Source organism: Phyllobates terribilis, unplaced genomic scaffold (assembly GCF_046119375.1).
Source record: "Phyllobates terribilis strain yellow unplaced genomic scaffold, ASM4611937v1 Scaffold_26__1_contigs__length_17865784, whole genome shotgun sequence".
Lineage (NCBI taxonomy): Eukaryota > Metazoa > Chordata > Amphibia > Anura > Dendrobatidae > Phyllobates > Phyllobates terribilis.
In genome coordinates this window covers 10,975,703-10,993,603 of record NW_027362786.1, presented here as the reverse complement: position 1 = coordinate 10,993,603, position 17,901 = coordinate 10,975,703, and the positions used below count along the sequence as shown (strand labels likewise).

The following is a 17,901-nucleotide window of genomic DNA, read 5'->3' as shown; positions in this document are numbered from 1 at the left end:
GGGCACCACTATCTGCCATACCATCTCATGGGTTTTGGGGTTGACGTACCTCCGGCACAGCTTCACCCTATAGATGAACAGCCGGCTCTTCTCATTCCACAGCTGCTTGGCTTGGAGAGACGCTTCCTTCTCCAGGGAGGAACCTTCCTTGGTTATCAGTTCTTTGATACGGCTGACAACCGGGTCGCTATCCTGGGTCTCCTTCCAGCTGTGGTGATGCAGGGGGTTTAATGTCTTACCACGTTGCCTCCTGGAAGCTTGTTGCTCGTGGACCACTCCATTCTGATGAAAGGCAGGTAGTTCAATCTCCTCCAGGTCATCCACTTCTTCTTCAGTATCCGACTGGTGAGGCATCCTGGACAGGGCATCGGCGTTGGCGTTCTTGCAGCCTGCCCGGTACTTAATAGTGAATTGGTAGTTTGACAGCCTAGCCATCCATCGTTGTTCCATGGCTCCTAGCTTGGCTGTTTCTAGATGAGTCAAGGGGTTATTATCAGTGAAGGCAGTGAACTTATTGGAGGCTAGGTAGTGCTTGAACCGCTCGGTGATCGCCCAGACCAGGGCCAGGAACTCCAACTTGAAGCTGCTATAGTTCTCTGGGTTCCTCACGGTCGGGCGGAGCTTCCTGCTTGCATAGGCGATCACCTTCTCTCGGCCATTCTGCTTCTCACTCAGTACAGCTCCTAATCCTTCATTGCTGGCATCAGTGTACAGCAGGAACGGTTGGCTGTAGTCAGGGTAAGCTAGGATCTCTTCGCCGGTCAGGATCTCCTTCATCACCTCAAAGGATTCAGCTTGCTCCTTTCCCCACTGGAACGGGGGTTTCTGCCTCTCCCGGACTGTCCTACCAGGAGATCTTGCAAAGGCGCCGCTTTCTTGGTATAGTCCTTCACAAACCTCCGGTAATACCCGATTAGTCCCAGGAACTGACGTACCTCCTTGAGGCTCTTCGGCTCCGGCCATTTCTGGATGGCAGTGACCTTCTCTGGGTCTTGTGCTACTCCCTCTGGACTAACGATGTGCCCCAGGTACTGTACCTTCCTCTTGAGCAGGTAGCACTTTGAGGGCTTCAGCTTCATCCCATAGCGGGACAGCGACTCAAATACCTCCGCCAGGTGCTTCAAGTGGTCCTCATACATTTTGGAGTACACTATCACGTCGTCCAGGTATAGTAGTACAGTCTCGAAGTTGCGGTGTCCCAAGCAGCACTCCATCAATCTCTGGAACGTTCCGGGGGCATTGCAGAGTCCAAACGGCATACTATTGAACTTGCAGAGTCCCATCGGGGTTGTGAAGGCCATCTTCTCCTGATCCTCCTCAGCAACAGCTACTTGCCAGTACCCACTAGTGAGGTCAAGGGTGGAGAAGTAATTTGCAGACTTTAAGGCAGCCAGGGATTCCTCTATACGAGGTAAAGGGTATGCATCTTTATGTGTAATGCGATTTACTTGTCTGTAATCTACACACATTCTCATGCTTCCGTCCATTTTCCTGACTAGAACTAGGGGAGCTGCCCAGGGAATACAACTATCCCTTACTACCCCTGCCTTCTTCATGTTGTGCAACATCTCCTTCTGGTAGTGTGCTGGTGGTATAGGCCTGTAACATTCTTTGATGGGTGGGGGGATATGGTGTTGAACCCCCTTAATCCTCCCAAAGTCAAGTGGGTGCTTACTGAATACCTGCTCGTATTCCTGAACCACCCGGTGTACACCCTGCTTCTGATGGGCAGGAGTGGTGTCTGTCCCAACATGGAGCTGTTGACAACAATCCTCCACCTGGGTTCCAGGGTCATTATCCTCCACTTCGTCTGGTGAGGTTAAGGACTCCGCCGTGTGTAAGGAGTTGTTATTTACTGTGTACAGTTTGGCAACAGTGGCGTAGTGTGGTAATCTAATCTCGTCCTCCCCATAGTTTAGGAGACATACGGGCACCCTCCCATTGCGTACATTCACTACCCCTCTGGCAGTCAAGAGTGTAGGTCTATGTTCCGAGCTAAGGGGCTCTACTACCGCCTGGTAGCTCCGTACTTTGAGACCTTTTGCTGCTCTACACCAAATCAGCATTTCACTCATCGGGGGGGATCACAATGAGTACCGGGTCTGTCACCCGTACGTTACCAATTTCACCGCCTGTTAGCTTTACCTGTTGCTGGTACATAAAGGCTCGGATTTCTTTCTGCAGTGCCCTTCTGTGCCCTGGTCTGGCAGTGTCAGCTATCTGTTGGAGCAAGAACAACACTTCCCCCAAACAGTTACTAACAATATTAGTGCCAAGTACCATATACAAGTTTGTATCATCAGGATTAGTCTCTACTACAATTAGTCCCTGGTCCTTCAGTTCCACTCTTCCCACCTTTACTGCCACATCCTTAACCCCGACTATGTTAAGGGGGAGGCTGTTTGAGGCATAGACGGAAAGATTTGGATCTGGTGGGTGAAGTTCGTCTATAGACCAGAACCTTTTGTAGAGGACATCAGGCGTGATGGTTACCTGAGATCCTGTGTCCAGCAGAGCGGGTGTCACGATGCCGTCCAGCACGATGGACAGGAAAGGTCTTCCTCCCACGAACCTGTGGTACCAGTTTGATGGGCCTGCGGGGTCTACTCCTGGGTGTCGGAACCTCGGCCCCAGGGTTTTCTCGTTTAAAGGAAAGCTCTGAATGGCGTGACCTGTCTTGTGACAGCGGTGGCAGACAGGGACCCTCGGCGGGCGGCGTTGGTCGCTGGTCCTCCCAGGGGGTGGCATTGGCCTCCTCATCCTTCTCATCCAGGGGACATCCTCAGGGCTGTCGGCTAGCAGGATCCTTCCTTCTGCCTCGGGCTCCGTCCTCAGCTGCAGGACACTCAGTACAGTGGTCAGGGTTTTGCTCAGCTGGCACACTTCAGAGCGCAGGCTGTCCAGCTCACTAGGGGACGTTGCTGGAACCTTGGCTTCAGCAGCCACCGGGGAAAAGGTGGATGCTGCAGGCACTGGGGTGGCCCCACCCTGGTAACATTGGATAGCAGTTGTTTCCAGGGGCTGCAGTCCTTTTATAGCCATGTCCTTAAGGGTGTCAAAGGTGCCATCTGGATGATCCAGGGACCACCAACACACAGTCCTGCTCTCCTCTTGGGACCTCAGTCCCTGGATAAACTGTTCCTTCAGCATTTTATTTTCATCATTGAAGCTGGTTGGACTAACCTGTTTCAGAGCTCGCAGGGCCCCTTGTAAATGCCAGGCATAGTCCCGAACACTGTCCTCCGGTTGCTGAGAGCAGTTGTAGAACCTCATCCGGAGGTCTGTCTCAGTACAATTCTCAAAGACAGTCTGTAACTTTTTAGAGATTGCGGACACTGACTCCTGGTCTGCGGCCGACCAGCTTTCTACTTCTCGCTCCGCAGCATCGGTCAATTGTCCCAATACAACATCAGCTCTTTGCTTGCCTGTCATAGAGTACATGTCCAGTATACCGCATATTTTCCTTTTGAATCCAGACAGGGTATCTGGTTTGCCGCTGTACTGGGGGAGCCACTTCGCTCCAGGGATGTACGGTAGGGCCATGGGTATGACAGGGGTTACAGGCCCTGCTGGTGGAGCGGCTGCTTCGGCCTGCTCGGCGCCGAGCACGGGTTGGACATCAGGGCCATTAACCGGTACTCCGGCGTTGTGCTGTTCTTTGGACATTCTGGCGCCCCCCTAGCGAACCGTGGCCTACCTTCTTTTCTTTTCTTCCGGTAGGCCGCAGCTCCGCAGGTGATGGTCTTCTTCAGGACCTTGTGTGGCGCCCTGCTATGCATGAGTGCCACAGATCCTAGAAGGGTGCATGAAAGGATTCCTCCACAAGGGGCCCGCACAGCATACACACACCTCCACCTTCCACCTCAGACCACCAGAGGGAGCCCGTCAGGGATATAAATAGGGAAGGTGGAGCTAGGCAGTGCAGTCTGGTCTGGAGTCAAGCCTGTGAGAAGCTGAAGTTCAGTGCTGTCTGAGAAGAGTTACCTCAGGGGACAGAGCCAGTTCCAGCTCTTGCAGTTGTTAGCCTGCAGTGCAGCGCAGTCCAGACTCGCCTAGCTCAGGTTAGTGAGCCCAAGGCGTGCCGACGCCATAAGAGCGGTGAAGCGCGGCAAGCTGCCGTTAGTGTGTGTAGCCTAGTGAGGGCCTCGAGCGAGGTCGAAGGCGAGTGGAGAGTGAGTAACATAGAGGGCAGAGGAGCTTAACCAGCTGACCCCGAAGCATATACCGGACACCGGGTCCGAGCTTACAGGGATCTCTATGACCCAGTAAAGCACAACCGGAATTCCTGGAGAACTACAGGTCCCAGGATCACCAAAGAGCTGATACGTAACAGAGCCAGGAAACGCATAGACCCCGCAAGCTGGGAGCGTGTACTTCAAGAGAAGGCCCTACCACAAAGTCAGCCGGTGCAGGACAGAGACAAAGTTAGGCCTAGCTCCAGGCAGGTCAGAAACTACTACGCAATGGCTAGAAACAGGAGGCCCTATATCCGCTCTCTTGGGAGGATCCTGAAATGCACCCTTCACCCTACAGGGCTCCGAGACGTGCCTGATTTCCCATCAGTAAAAGGTACTGAAGAGAACTGTATGTTTGCCTGTCTTTCCGTAGGCCTGGCTGGGCCTCCCTGTCCTGCATTCCCCCTTCATACGCTGCCCTGAGGCCTAGCTCCACCTGTGGGGAGCTGTTCCATCAAGCTGCCTTATCACCGGCCTCAGTGGGCTGCCGCAGCGCTGGTGCTTCTCACCAGATACCACAGGTGGCGTCACAAACTTTTATTTAATTATAAACCCCTTTTAAAAGAGAGGCCCAGGGTACGGCCCCGGGAGCCGACTACCGCGACATCCCCCCATAAACCAGAACAACTAGGCCCGGGCGCCGAGTCATCCCCACCCTCTGGGCTATTCATCTCTTGCGTCGCTTGCGTCCTACGTCAGAGCGCTCACTGAGGCTCCTTCCAGGACCTGGCGCTTCCTGGTATGACTTCGAGGCGTGGGGCGTGTCCGGGGCTTCGCGCGCTTCAGCAGGTACGCCTCTCAGTTTCCCGCGGTTACGCCCTTCTTCCCGCTCGGCGGCACAACAATGGCGGCAATCTTTCACCACAGTTAAATACACAGTTTTTATTAAAGGCGCACAGTACCCGGTGGCAATGGGCACAACACTCCGTTGTTGCAGTGGGCACGGGATCCTGTTCGTGATGCCAGGAAGAGATGACGCGCCCAGGGTGTTGGGGGACGACTCGGCGCCCGGGCCTTGCTGTTAGATTTGGGGGATGTCGCGGTGGACGGCTCCCGAGCCCGTACCCTGGGGTCACTCTTAAAAGCAAAGGAATGGGGGAAAAGGTATATGGGATAAGGGAAAGTTCGTGACGCCACCCATGGTGTCTGGTGGGAATCACCAGCGCTGCTATAGTCCTCTGAGGCCGGTGATCAGGCAGCTTAGTTGGTGCGGCTCCCCACAGGTGGAGCAGGGCCTCAGGCAGCGTAGGAGAGGGGATGCAGGACAGAGGGGACCCAGCCGGGTCAGGAGAAGAATAGGCACACTTACAACAGTTCACTTCAGTACCTTTACTGGTGGTGTTTCAGGCACGATCCAGGGCTCTATAGGGTGAAGGGTGCATTTCAGGACTCTCCCCAGTGAGCGGGTGTGGGGCCTCCTGTTTCTTGCCTTTTCCTGATAAGTTTATGACCTGCCTGAAGCTAGGACTAACTTGGTCTCTGTCTCGCACCTCCTGACCTGGTGGTAGGGCCTTCTGATAGAGATCACACTCCCTGGTCTCTTGGGCCTCTGTGATTCCTGACCCTGGGATAACGGTCAGCTTCTGGTGTTCCTGGGACATATAGTTCGCCAGGGGTTCTGGTTGTTTCTGCTGGTCCTAGAGATCCTTGCAGACACGGACCCGGTGTCCAGTAAATGGTTTTGGGGTGAGCTGGCTAAGCTCCTCTGCCCCCTATGTAGCTCACTTACTCCACTTGCTTTCGGCCGCGCTTGGGGCCCTCACTAGGCTTCACACTGGCAGTAGGCCTCGCTACTCTTCACCGCTCTTATGGCGTCGGCACGTCGTAGGCTCACTAACCTGAGCTCACTGAGTCTGTGCTGGACTGACTTTCTCACAGGCTTCACTCTCTGTGGACTCCAGCCTTAGACTAACTGCCTAGCTCCACCTTCCCTATTTATATCCCTAACGAGCTCCCTCTGGTAGTCTGAGGTGGAAGGTGGAGGTGTGTGAATGCTATGAGGGCCTCTTGTGGAGGAATCCGTCCATGCACCCTTCTAGGATCTTTGTCACCAATGCATAGCAGGGCGCCACAATCTCATGAGCTGTCATGTGCCCCTAACAGCCGTGGGCGGATCCGAGATAACCAGTTAAATATCACAGTCAATCACTGGCAGTGGCATTTAACACACACCTGCCAGAGGCTCGTCACAAGACACACCCATAGGCGCCCCTGTCATGTGATTGCGGGGTGCCAACGTGTTGTCATGACAGCGGGGGGTCTGCAGAAGACCCCCGTGGCTGTCATTGTAGATCCCCTGTGGCCGGCATTCATAGGAAATTGTGATTTCTGCTATACATAGCAGTGCTGAAGCCCTGCTATGTGTAGCTTAGGTGAAAAGATTATTGCAGCTTCTCCTAAGGGGGCTATTGCAGTCAGTAAAAAGTAAAATAAAAAAAGTAAAAAAAAAAAATAAAGGTTTAAATCACGCCCTTTTGCCCTATTGAAAATAAAATCATTAAAAAATATACACATATTTGGTATTGCTGCGTTCAGAAATGTCCTATCTATCAAAATATAAAGTAAATTAATCAGATCGGTAAACGCCGCAATGAGAAAAAAAATCTAAACTCCAGAATTATGTGCGTTTTTTTCGCCTCTGCAGCTTTGCAATAAAATAAAATAACAGGCGATCAAAACATTGGATCTACCTCAAAATTATATAACTAAAAACGTCAGCTCAGGGCGCAAAAAATAAGTCCTAACCTGGCCCCAGATCCCGAAAAATGGAGACACTTCGGGTCTCGGAAAATGGCGAAATAAGCGATTTTTTTTTCTTTTTTCTTACAAACTTCTGATTTTTTTTCACCATTCAAATATAAAAGAACCTACACATGTTTGGTATCTATGAACTCGTACTGACCTGGAGAATCATAATGGCAGGTCGGTTTTAGCATTTAGTGAGCATGGTAAATAAAAAGAACAAAAACAAAATACAATTGTGGAATTGAACTTTTTTTGCAATTTCACCACACTTGGAATTTTTTTCCCGTTTTCCACTACACGATATGCTAAAATAAATGGTGTTAATCAAAAGAACAACTCGTCCCACAAAAAAGAAAGGTACATTGACAAAAAATAAAAAACGTATGGCTCTGGGAATAAGGGGAGAAAAAACGAAAGGGCTGTACCCTTCTCTGGAAGTCCCACATATAATAATGTAGCAATGGTGTGAATGCTTGAGAAGGCTCAAAAATAATGTGTCTCTTCCAAGCCCCATTCATGGTGGGGGTCTTCCATGCGGACCTCCTGCGACCCGTGGATAGGTGATAACTTGCAAAGTTAAAATTAACTAATGCAAGCATGATTTCAATAATGATGTTAGATTTAACATTTCAGAGTAGTCTGTCCCTAATTATAAATATGCTGTATTAGCCCCACTAATAGGATCTTAGACAAGTCTTTTCCGAAAATGGATAGCAGGTGATTGATGCATTTTTGTAGAAAAAATCTGTAAAAAAAATCTTATTAGACATAGCAGCAATGAATGAAAAGTGGTTTGTATGAAGAGCTAAGTTTTAGCGTGTCAGCCCGTCTGTTACAGAATGGCAGTGATGTTTATGTTCACCGCTTTTTCACTTTAGAACCCCTGGTGGGAAACCCTCAACCAGGAAAGACAAGAAGAAACGTTCACTTAATGATCCCACAGACCCTGCAGCCATTATAGCCAAAGCCTGGAAGCATAAGTTTGCGCACAGAAATGGTGGTGACGTTGTCAATAAAGAAAATAGATCTCATGAGGAGTCTCCGTTCTCCAGCCCCAATGGTACTGTTTGTAAATCTCACATGACTGACCAACCAAAAATCAGGCTTATGAAAGATCATGAATGGGAGGTTTGTTGCTGGATCTTTAAAGGGTTTATCCAGGACTATTTTATCTTTTTACTATAAGCCTAAAAACTAACAGGCAGGTTGTTACTAACAGAGGCAACTACCTGCCTGTTGTATCCGGCGCCTGCTCGGAGAGGTCACCGACCACTGTCACCAGCGATTCAGCTGCTCCAAGTCAACAGAGCAGCTCTTCTTCTTCCAGGCTGCTCTGTCGACGGGGCGTTACTGCCGATGTTAGGCAACTTGTGAGTCGGCTGCCAATCAGCATGACGTCGGTGACGCGTCCCTGGAGCAATGGGGTACTCGGCAGCCGGGCCTATGGATGCTGGTGGGGGATATGTCACAGTGGCTGGCCCGGTCCGTGGCCCAGGGCAGTCAACCAAAAAGGGGATAGTAACTTGGATAGGAAAAATAAAAATAAAGTAAATAGTTCGTGATGCCACCTGTGGTAGCTGGTAATGATTACCAGCGCTGCTGCAGACCTCCGGGGGGGTGATGGGATGGTAGCTGAGGTGTTTCTGCTCCCCACAGGTGGAGCGGACCCCCGGGGCAGTGTGGAGTTTGGTGGGTGGTGATGCTGGGGCTTGTAGAGTGGTATATGGGTATTGTAATATGTCACCACATTTAAAGTATTAAGATAAACGTCCCTGACGCGCGTTTTGCCGGCGTTACCGGCTTTTTCTAAGGGCCCATATACCACTCTCTGTCATGCTGTGTGCCGTCGCTATCTCACTCCAATTTCCACTCTGCCGGCTTAATATATAAAGTGCCATTGACCACGTGCAGATAACCTGCACGCCACCTGAGTGAGAATGCTGTGGGGGAGATAGGGTGCTCTGACCTCCATGTGCTTAAGCTAATGATACAAACTGGCGGTTGACCGCATCCTTAATCTCTGTAATTAACAACAGTGATTGTAAGCAGACCATCCGCACACAGCCAGAACGAACACGCTGCGGGAGAGACAGAGCACTTTTATCTCTAGGGGCATGATTTAGTAGACCAGCGGTATTAACCGCTTACATTACTCATATGAGATTAATGCTTGGCTCTTAGATGTAAGCTCAGCCATAATAGCTGTTGCTTTAATGCCACCTGTAGCAGTGAGATTGAACAAGCATAACATTTATATCTCCCTATGCAATACTCTTACTAATTTACTTACAGCTTAGAGAATGTAAGAAGCCACAAGAGGCTCACTAGTGGAGAATAAATGATCACTCCTCACATTTCAACGGTATCCCGTATATGGAATCAATAATAACAAAATTATCTGACAGAGAGGGTTGGGATATTTGGGATATACAACTTATAATACCCAGCCAACAATTATAGGGACATTGGCTGTGGACAATTTATCTCTGTGTCCTCACATTTAAAATAGGAACTTTTGGGCTATAACTGCATAAAATTATATAGTAGTAGCCCTATATACATCCTTAGATGTATGATAATTCATTTCCAAATAACTTTTTATTAAACAAGAGTTTTTAATTATACTAATAAAAGCTAAATTTTATTCACACATCTTTCCTTTCTTCATACCCTTTCCAATTTATATTAGCTATTTGAATCAGTGGTGACCACTAGTGTGAATTTTGACCATTATTCTAATCAGTATTCTATGTAATCTGGGTATAAAGGCACCCTGTAGGCGCGGACCCGGTGTCCGGTTTGTATCTTCGGGGTGAGTCTTATGATGCTCCTCTGCCCCCTCAACTCCTCTCTCCTTTCTCCTCTTGCCTTCGGCCACACTCGGGGCCCTCAGAACTCTGCAGCAGACACGCTGCGTCTTCGCTGCTCTCAGCGTCAGCACGCTCTCAGACTCTGTCTCAGTCTGACTCCTTACTAACTGAACTGCCTGGCTCCACCCTCCATAGATATATCCCTAACAGGCTTCCTCTGGTGGTGTGAGGTGGAAGGGTGGAGGTGTTTGTATGTAATGAGGGCCTCTTGTGGAGAAGTCCGTCCATGCACCCTGGATCCTGTGGTACCTGTGCGCAGCAGGGTGCCACATCTGCAGTCACGATCCATCAAGAGACCAGAGCGGAAGAGAAGCCGCTGCTCTGTAGACATGATATCAGCAGAAGCCGCTGAATCGCTGTGACCGCTCTGTGTCAGCAGAGATTGGTGCCAGGCACAACAGGCAGGCAGTTAGCAACTATCTACCTGTTAGTTCTTAGGTCAATAGTAAAAAAAAATAAATAGTCCTAGATAACCCCTTTTAACATTATATACTTGCAAGCAATTATCTATTGTGTGACGTGGTCATAAGACTAAGTAAACTGAGTAACCTGGTCTATTACTGTATAACAAGGTCTATTACTGTATAACATGGTCCTTGACTGTATAACATGGTCTATTACTGTATAACATGGTCTATTACTGTATAATATGATCTATTACTGTATAACATGGTCCTTGACTGTATAATATGGTCTATTACTGTATAACATTGTCCTTGACTGTATAACATGGTCTCTTACTGTATAACATGGTCCTTGACTGTATAACATGGTCTATTACTGTATAACATGGTCCTTGACTGTATAACATGGTCCTTGACTGTATACCATGATCTATTACTGACCAGTGATAAATGGGGTTGTCCGTGCTTTTATACTTTTTTATTTGAAATATGGTTTCTAATGTTGGGGGCACTAGCTACAGGTATAGACCCTAATTGCTCTATAGGGGTTGTCCATCAATAAAGACAATTTTTTTTTATTACTTAAATGCATGCATTTTTAGAGAAAATTAATTTTTTGTAATTGGATTTGATTAAAAATTTTGCACCGTTTGCCTTTTGTAGTCTCTATCTTGCACTGTCTAAGAATCCATCAGTGAGCTTATTATAACAGTTCAATAGGAGAGAACTGTTATAACAAGAGAAGGAGGGTAACTTTTTTTATGTCTTTTTCTGACCTCATCTCAGCTGGTTTAAGACCACTGACCACATCAAAATTGAATGTGCAGGGAAACAAATAGTCTCTAAAAGCCAAATGGTGCAATATATTTAATGAAACCAAAATGCACAAAATATATCTTTAAGTCCACATAGGTGTAACATGCACCAATTGGCAGAATGGGGAATTTTTTATCCCCAATGGTGAACTTTTATCCCTATTACAAAATATGTGCCGCAGGTCAGATGCATGACCGCTGGGAGTCTACCGGAAAAAGCCGAGCAGCCACCTAGGGAATGAATGGAGCAGCTGTCAAGCATGTGCCTTTGCTGAAGCATTTGTCATCGAAACCAAGTTTTTACACTGTTGAAACTACATAGTAAAAAAAACATAGTTCTTATAGATGCTATATAACCCTTTTAAGGCAACCCACATACTCTAAAATCTAGACCTTTATTGGGCAGAAGTGTTTTAACTAATTGAATCGTTGACTGATCCTTCACGATTTTCCCAGTGTATATATGAATGTATATCTGTTTCTAACTTTTCCTATGTTCTTCACTTGTAGTTTGGGCGCCACCTGCTAAATCCTATTAGGAAAATAACACAGAAGGAAATTACAAGAAAGCAAGTCCATGTCTGAGTTGATGGACATGTTTCAGAGGTTTTTGGGAAAAGCATGTGAAAATTTGACAATTACTCCGAATAGCCTAATGTAACAAGCTGCTCCTCTTTTTTCATTTATTCCTTAGGATTGCCATTGGAAGGTTTATCTTACTGTACAAGTCTCATGGTTCCACCGTAACACGATTCGTTGGGCAATTTCAACATATATTTTTTTAATTGCTTAAAATAACATTTTGATAAGTACTATTATTAAGTGGCTAAATCATAAATGTTTGGGTCAGCTTCCACCAGCCAGAAGAAGGTCCTTTGTGCTCTTCTACAACCATAATTCGTACTTACTCTTTAGTCCTCACACACAGTCTCATCTTTTGGTGTGATACAACACTCCGGTATGCTCGGTGGTCAAGTTCTAGTGGCTACTGTACCACGGCAGTAGACACTTGGGCATGGGTCCTATTCCATATCAGAAGGTCATACATGAGGGAGCACACAAGTCTAGGTACACTATAAACCTGCAGCAAAAAAATAGAGGAGCAGACCAATGACTCTATTAGACCCAGACTTCATTGAAGTGACATCATAACCTCTGCTTCTTTATTCCCCAGGTTAGAGCAGTAACATGGGATCCCACGTTTTTCCAATTTCTGGATGTCTTGACAGAGGCACAACCAGATATTTATGTCATATGTTATGGATATGTCACTTTTCTCAGTTCCCTTTTACCATGACACAAAGTAATGCTACTAGTTTTGTAACATACTGGGGCCATTCATTATTTAACTCTGGTCTATCAAATACTATTTCCCGGCTGCTTTATGCAATATAGCTACATAACACCAAAGGAGATAACAAAATTTGGTACATACTATACATAGTATTTTTTTTATTAAAATGCAGTGTATTTGAGATTACAAATAATTTTTGGGTTTCATTGTTCACCGTTTGGCTTTTACAGGCTGTTTGTTTCCCTGCACATTCAACTTTGATGTGGTCTGTGGTCATAAATGAGCTGACAGGAGTTCAGAAAAAGACCGATTAATAAAGCTCTATAAACTCTCCCATTAAGACTTTTAGAAAGGGCTTACTGATGATTCTCAGTTAACTCATTCTGCAGCCAGCAGCAGACAGTGCAACACAGAAGCAAATGGTACAATTTTTTTAGTAAACATAATTGCAAAAATGATTTTTAGCCTCAAATACATGCATCTAAGTAAAACAAAAAATACCCTAAATTGCAGACAATCCCTTTAATTAGTTTGGCAAGACTCTAAATGGAGATGGGGAAGGTGTAGTGTGAGTACATAACTAACCAGAGTAAAAGCCACATGCAGTTGATAAATATGTGTGGAAAACTCTTAAAATAGCAAAGGAAAGCCTGCATAGGAAAACCCTTCCATGGCAGGTGAAGCTTCATGGGTACTGTTATATGTAGACCGAGATGATGACATTTGAAGGTCCTGTTAGTTGCTGATTTTAGTAATGAATAAATACTGTGCGTGTAGAATTGCACTTAAAAGGAGTTCTCCAGGCATATAATAAAATTGTCCCCATCACATAATTCAAACGCAGCCCGTCCTAGACACGTGTCAGGACGGGCTTCATTCTGAAGAAACACTACTTCTGAGACCTGTGTCCCAACAGACAGGAGCTATATTGTAAGCACACAATACCTCTGTGATCCAAGGAAAAGGGTGTGACAAGAAGAAATCAATCTTCTGGGCTGACTGAGCACAGTCTCCACCCTCAGTCCCTTGTGCCCAGTCAGCCAAGAAAATTGATTTATTCTCTCATATGCAAATTGCCTCTTCAGAATAAAAGAGGACTTGTACTCTATAGCGCCACCTGTTGGAAGCAGCAATCCTACAAGTCATAATCAACCCTTTAACGAGTCGTGCAATATGACTTAGGATAAAAGCCAAATCAGAATCTCAATTTGCAGACACGGTGTTTCGGGCTGTTGGCCCTCATCAGTGCAAAGTATGAGTTCTGATTTGGCTAGGTGAGAGGCTCTGGACTGAGGTCTAAGGGGTAGCGTTTCTCCTTATGGAGAGTGACACACCAGCTCTGGCACGGCAAGGTAAGGAGGCTTATTCGCCGTGCAATTCTCTCACATACTTCTCCTCGGCTCACAGAGGTATGTGGCACCCCAGGGGTCTGGTTTCCACAGTAATGTAATGTTATGTCTGAGAGCAGGTGGGAGGTCTCTTGGTCAGGGATCCTATGCATGCCACACCTCCTGCCCAGTCCTGGGAGGGGAAGAACTTCCCCTATATAAACCTGGGGCTGAGGCAGGGTAAGGAGTTCAGAGAGGAGAAGACAGGGAGCAGAGCTGCTCTATGGGCTCTGCTCCACAGGCAGGCCCTGTCCTGGGGCCTGAGCCTGGAGTAGAAGAAGAGCAGAAGTAGAGACAGAGAAGCAGCATAGGAAGAAACAACAGGAGCTCTGTGGGAGCAGTGTTACAAAGAGTCAGGGGCTGGCAGCTGCAGAGCTCGCCCTGACTGAGGAGTATCACCGGACCCGGAGTCCGAGGCTGTGGGGACTAATCTCTACCCAGCAGCAGAAACCGACCGGCAGGGGATTGCAGGTCCTCTGGCCCAGAAACCCGAAGACATGGTCACAAGTGTGGGACCAGCACCGCCATCGTGGAGCGGAAGCCATTAGAAGGCCCCGAGTCACCGGCCATACGGGTGAGCACCACACGGTACACTCAGGGACGTGGGCTACTTATACCCGCCTCTAGCAAGGTAGCCAGAAGAGTACAGTTAGTTGGGAAGGCCTACAACTCCGCCTGGCCAGGGGAGATCCCATCTGCTCAAGGACTGACCAGGCCCCGATCGCTAGCAAGTACTCCGGGAGGGTCTATCGTTGTTACCAGTAAAGACCCTGAATTACACCGCACCGTCTCTGAGTGGTTCCTGCTACCCCTATCTTCCACGTCGGCTGCCCTGAGGCCATACCCCTCCCGTTGGGGGTTATACCATCCACGCTGCACCATCCTTCCACCGGCCTCAGCGGTCTGCCCTGCAGCGGCAGCTCCATAGCTGCATTCAACGGGTGGCGTAGTCATCAACCATCTACTGCTAGTACTCTGCCACTTAGTCTGACTCCCTGGGCACGGACCGGGTCACCGCCACGAGACTACAACCCTCAACAGATCCGGCTCCGGGTAAGCTCCCGCGTGCACAACGCAGCGCGACACAGGCCCAGGGGCGCGTCAACTTTGGCGTAGTCGGCAGGATTTCGTGCCCGCAACCACCGGGTACTGCGTGCCTGAAAGAGAGACTTTTAAAACTTACCTGTGGTGAAGATTTCCGCCATCCGGCGCCATCTTCAGCCTTCTTCCCGCCATCCGTGAAGTTTTCCCGCCATCCGGCGCCATCTTCAGCCTTCTTCCCGCCATCTGTGGAGTTTTCCCGCCGTTGGACGCCATCTTGAGGACGCCGCGCGGGAAGAAGAGGGGCGTGGACTCCGAAAGCGCGCGAGAACTGAAGCCCTGCCCCACGTCCGGACGTTGCGTAAGGTCCTGGAAGGAGCCCAGCAGACGCCGACGTCACAGGAGCGCGACGGAAGGTCCTCAACCCTGACGATCCACTGCGGAGCCGCGGCCTACGGAAGAGGATCATCGCAAGGTAGGCCACGGTCCACTAGGGGGGAGGAGGACACCAGGAACGGACAGCAAGATGGCGGACTGGCAGCAGACTAAGCTGCCCAGCATCGGCAGCGCCCCAGCCGTCGCGGGCCCCGACCAGCACCAGGAGAAGACGCGTGACGCAGGAGCGGTCGCGGGAGCAGGTAAGAGGAGTCTCCCTGTCCCGGACGCTGCCAGCGTCAGCCTGCTCCCGGGCCCCCTGGTGGAGCCGCTGACCCCGGGCGCTGTAGACACCGATCTGCTCCAGCCCCCGCAACAAGCCCTGCGGCCGAGACCTCCAGCCCTGGGCACTGCCACCACCAGCCCGCGCCCAGGCCCAAATTCGCACCCTCTGACCCCGGGCGTCATCAACGGCGACCCTCTCCAGGCCCGGTCGCAAGGCCTGAACTCCCCGGGTGCCAAAGGACTGTACGCCCTCCATGTACACCGTCTGACTGAGGAGGAGCTGCGGTATCGTCCAGACACATACTACCCTGAGGATCCGGACGGGTCTGAAGAGTACAAGGAGGAAGCATCAGGAGGACACCGTTACTGAAGTACGGTAAAGTGGAACTGTACATAGTTACCCGTTAGGGTACAAGGACTGCTGCTAAGTAAAATATGGTCCCCGTTGGGACAAGTGTGAACTGTTCCCGTGTGCCCCAATTCCCACAGGCTGAGGACTGTGAGCAGCCATTCCCTATCCCTTACCAGGCTGCGGACTGTGAGCAGCCATCCCCTATCCCTTACCAGGCTGAGGACTGTGAACAGCCATCCCTTTTTCCCCACTGGCCGAGAACTGAGAGCGGCCACCCTGTACATAGTTGGAGCGTAACCCAGGACGAACTAAAGACTGTTAAGGACTCGGGGTAGGACAGACCCCTACCTGGTTACGTCTCCCTGTTTTGGTGAAATGGACACCTTGCTTTTCTTCAAAGACTGCACCCGGTTACGGACACGCCGTGACCATCTTTATGTGCTTTTCTTATTGTATTATTATTGTTATACCTTGTTATGTTTTTCCAAAAATATGTTTAGTCCCGGAGTACTAAATTTTACTAGGGGGGAATGTGGCACCCCAGGGGTCTGGTTTCCACAGTAATGTAATGTTATGTCTGAGAGCAGGTGGGAGGTCTCTTGGTCAGGGATCCTATGCATGCCACACCTCCTGCCCAGTCCTGGGAGGGGAAGAACTTCCCCTATATAAACCTGGGGCTGAGGCAGGGTAAGGAGTTCAGAGAGGAGAAGACAGGGAGCAGAGCTGCTCTATGGGCTCTGCTCCACAGGCAGGCCCTGTCCTGGGGCCTGAGCCTGGAGTAGAAGAAGAGCAGAAGTAGAGACAGAGAAGCAGCATAGGAAGAAACAACAGGAGCTCTGTGGGAGCAGTGTTACAAAGAGTCAGGGGCTGGCAGCTGCAGAGCTCGCCCTGACTGAGGAGTATCACCGGACCCGGAGTCCGAGGCTGTGGGGACTAATCTCTACCCAGCAGCAGAAACCGACCGGCAGGGGATTGCAGGTCCTCTGGCCCAGAAACCCGAAGGCACGGTCACAAGCGTGGGACCAGCACCGCCATCGTGGAGCGGAAGCCATTAGAAGGCCCCGAGTCACCGGCCATACGGGTGAGCACCACACGGTACACGCAGGGACGTGGGCTACTTATACCCGCCTCTAGCAAGGTAGCCAGAAGAGTACAGTTAGTTGGGAAGGCCTACAACTCCGCCTGGCCAGGGGAGATCCCATCTGCTCAAGGACTGACCAGGCCCCGATCGCTAGCAAGTACTCCGGGAGGGTCTATCGTTGTTACCAGTAAAGACCCTGAATTACACCGCACCGTCTCTGAGTGGTTCCTGCTACCCCTATTTTCCACGTCGGCTGCCCTGAGGCCATACCCCTCCCGTTGGGGGTTATACCATCCACGCTGCACCATCCTTCCACCGGCCTCAGCGGTCTGCCCTGCAGCGGCAGCTCCATAGCTGCATTCAACGGGTGGCGTAGTCATCAACCATCTACTGCTAGTACTCTGCCACTTAGTCTGACTCCCTGGGCACGGACCGGGTCACCGCCACGAGACTACAACCCTCAACAGATCCGGCTCCGGGTAAGCTCCCGCGTGCGCAACGCAGCGCGACACAGGCCCAGGGGCGCGTCAGGTACATGTGCTTACGATACAGCTCCTCTGACATTGAGACACAGGTCTTTGGAGCAGTGTTTCTTCTTCAGACTGCAGCCCATTTTGACGCGTGACTAAGACGAACTGCCGTTTGAATTATGTGACAAGGGACATATTAGTGCATTCTTGGACAAACTCTTTAAAGTGCATTACTTGCATTGTTAAATGCTGCCTTCTTATTCTCCCTCAAGCAGTCTGTTTTCTTTTTAGCATGTCCATTCTTGTATAGCTGATAAACCTGTGTTGGAAGGACAGACAGGTGACTGGACCGATGAAACATGAATTCTTACCAGGTTTTGCTAGCTAAAAATCGATGGCTGTGTTCCATGCAAGAACCCATGCTTTTATATGCTTTTCCTTTTAAGTCTACGTTCCCACAATGAGTTTTTGGTGAGTTTTTGATGTTGCAGATGTGATTTTAACTTTTTCTAGGCTTTACATTTGCAATCAGGGAGAACCATGAGA

The 17,901-nt window shown here is 49.4% G+C and overlaps 1 protein-coding gene across 1 annotated transcript in view; it reads left to right on the top strand.

The window, feature by feature from the left end:
- Positions 1–11,927, top strand: part of LOC141176477 (mitochondrial fission regulator 2-like) — a 58,075-nt gene extending 46,148 nt beyond the window's left edge. Inside the window, exons 7-9 of the mRNA XM_073660430.1 lie at positions 7,859–8,040; positions 10,053–10,060; positions 11,580–11,927. Coding sequence (XP_073516531.1) covers positions 7,859–8,040; positions 10,053–10,060; positions 11,580–11,654 — 265 coding nt within the window. The 3' untranslated portion in view covers positions 11,655–11,927. The remainder of the gene's footprint in view (positions 1–7,858; positions 8,041–10,052; positions 10,061–11,579) is intronic.
- Positions 11,928–17,901: the final 5,974 nt, after the last annotated feature.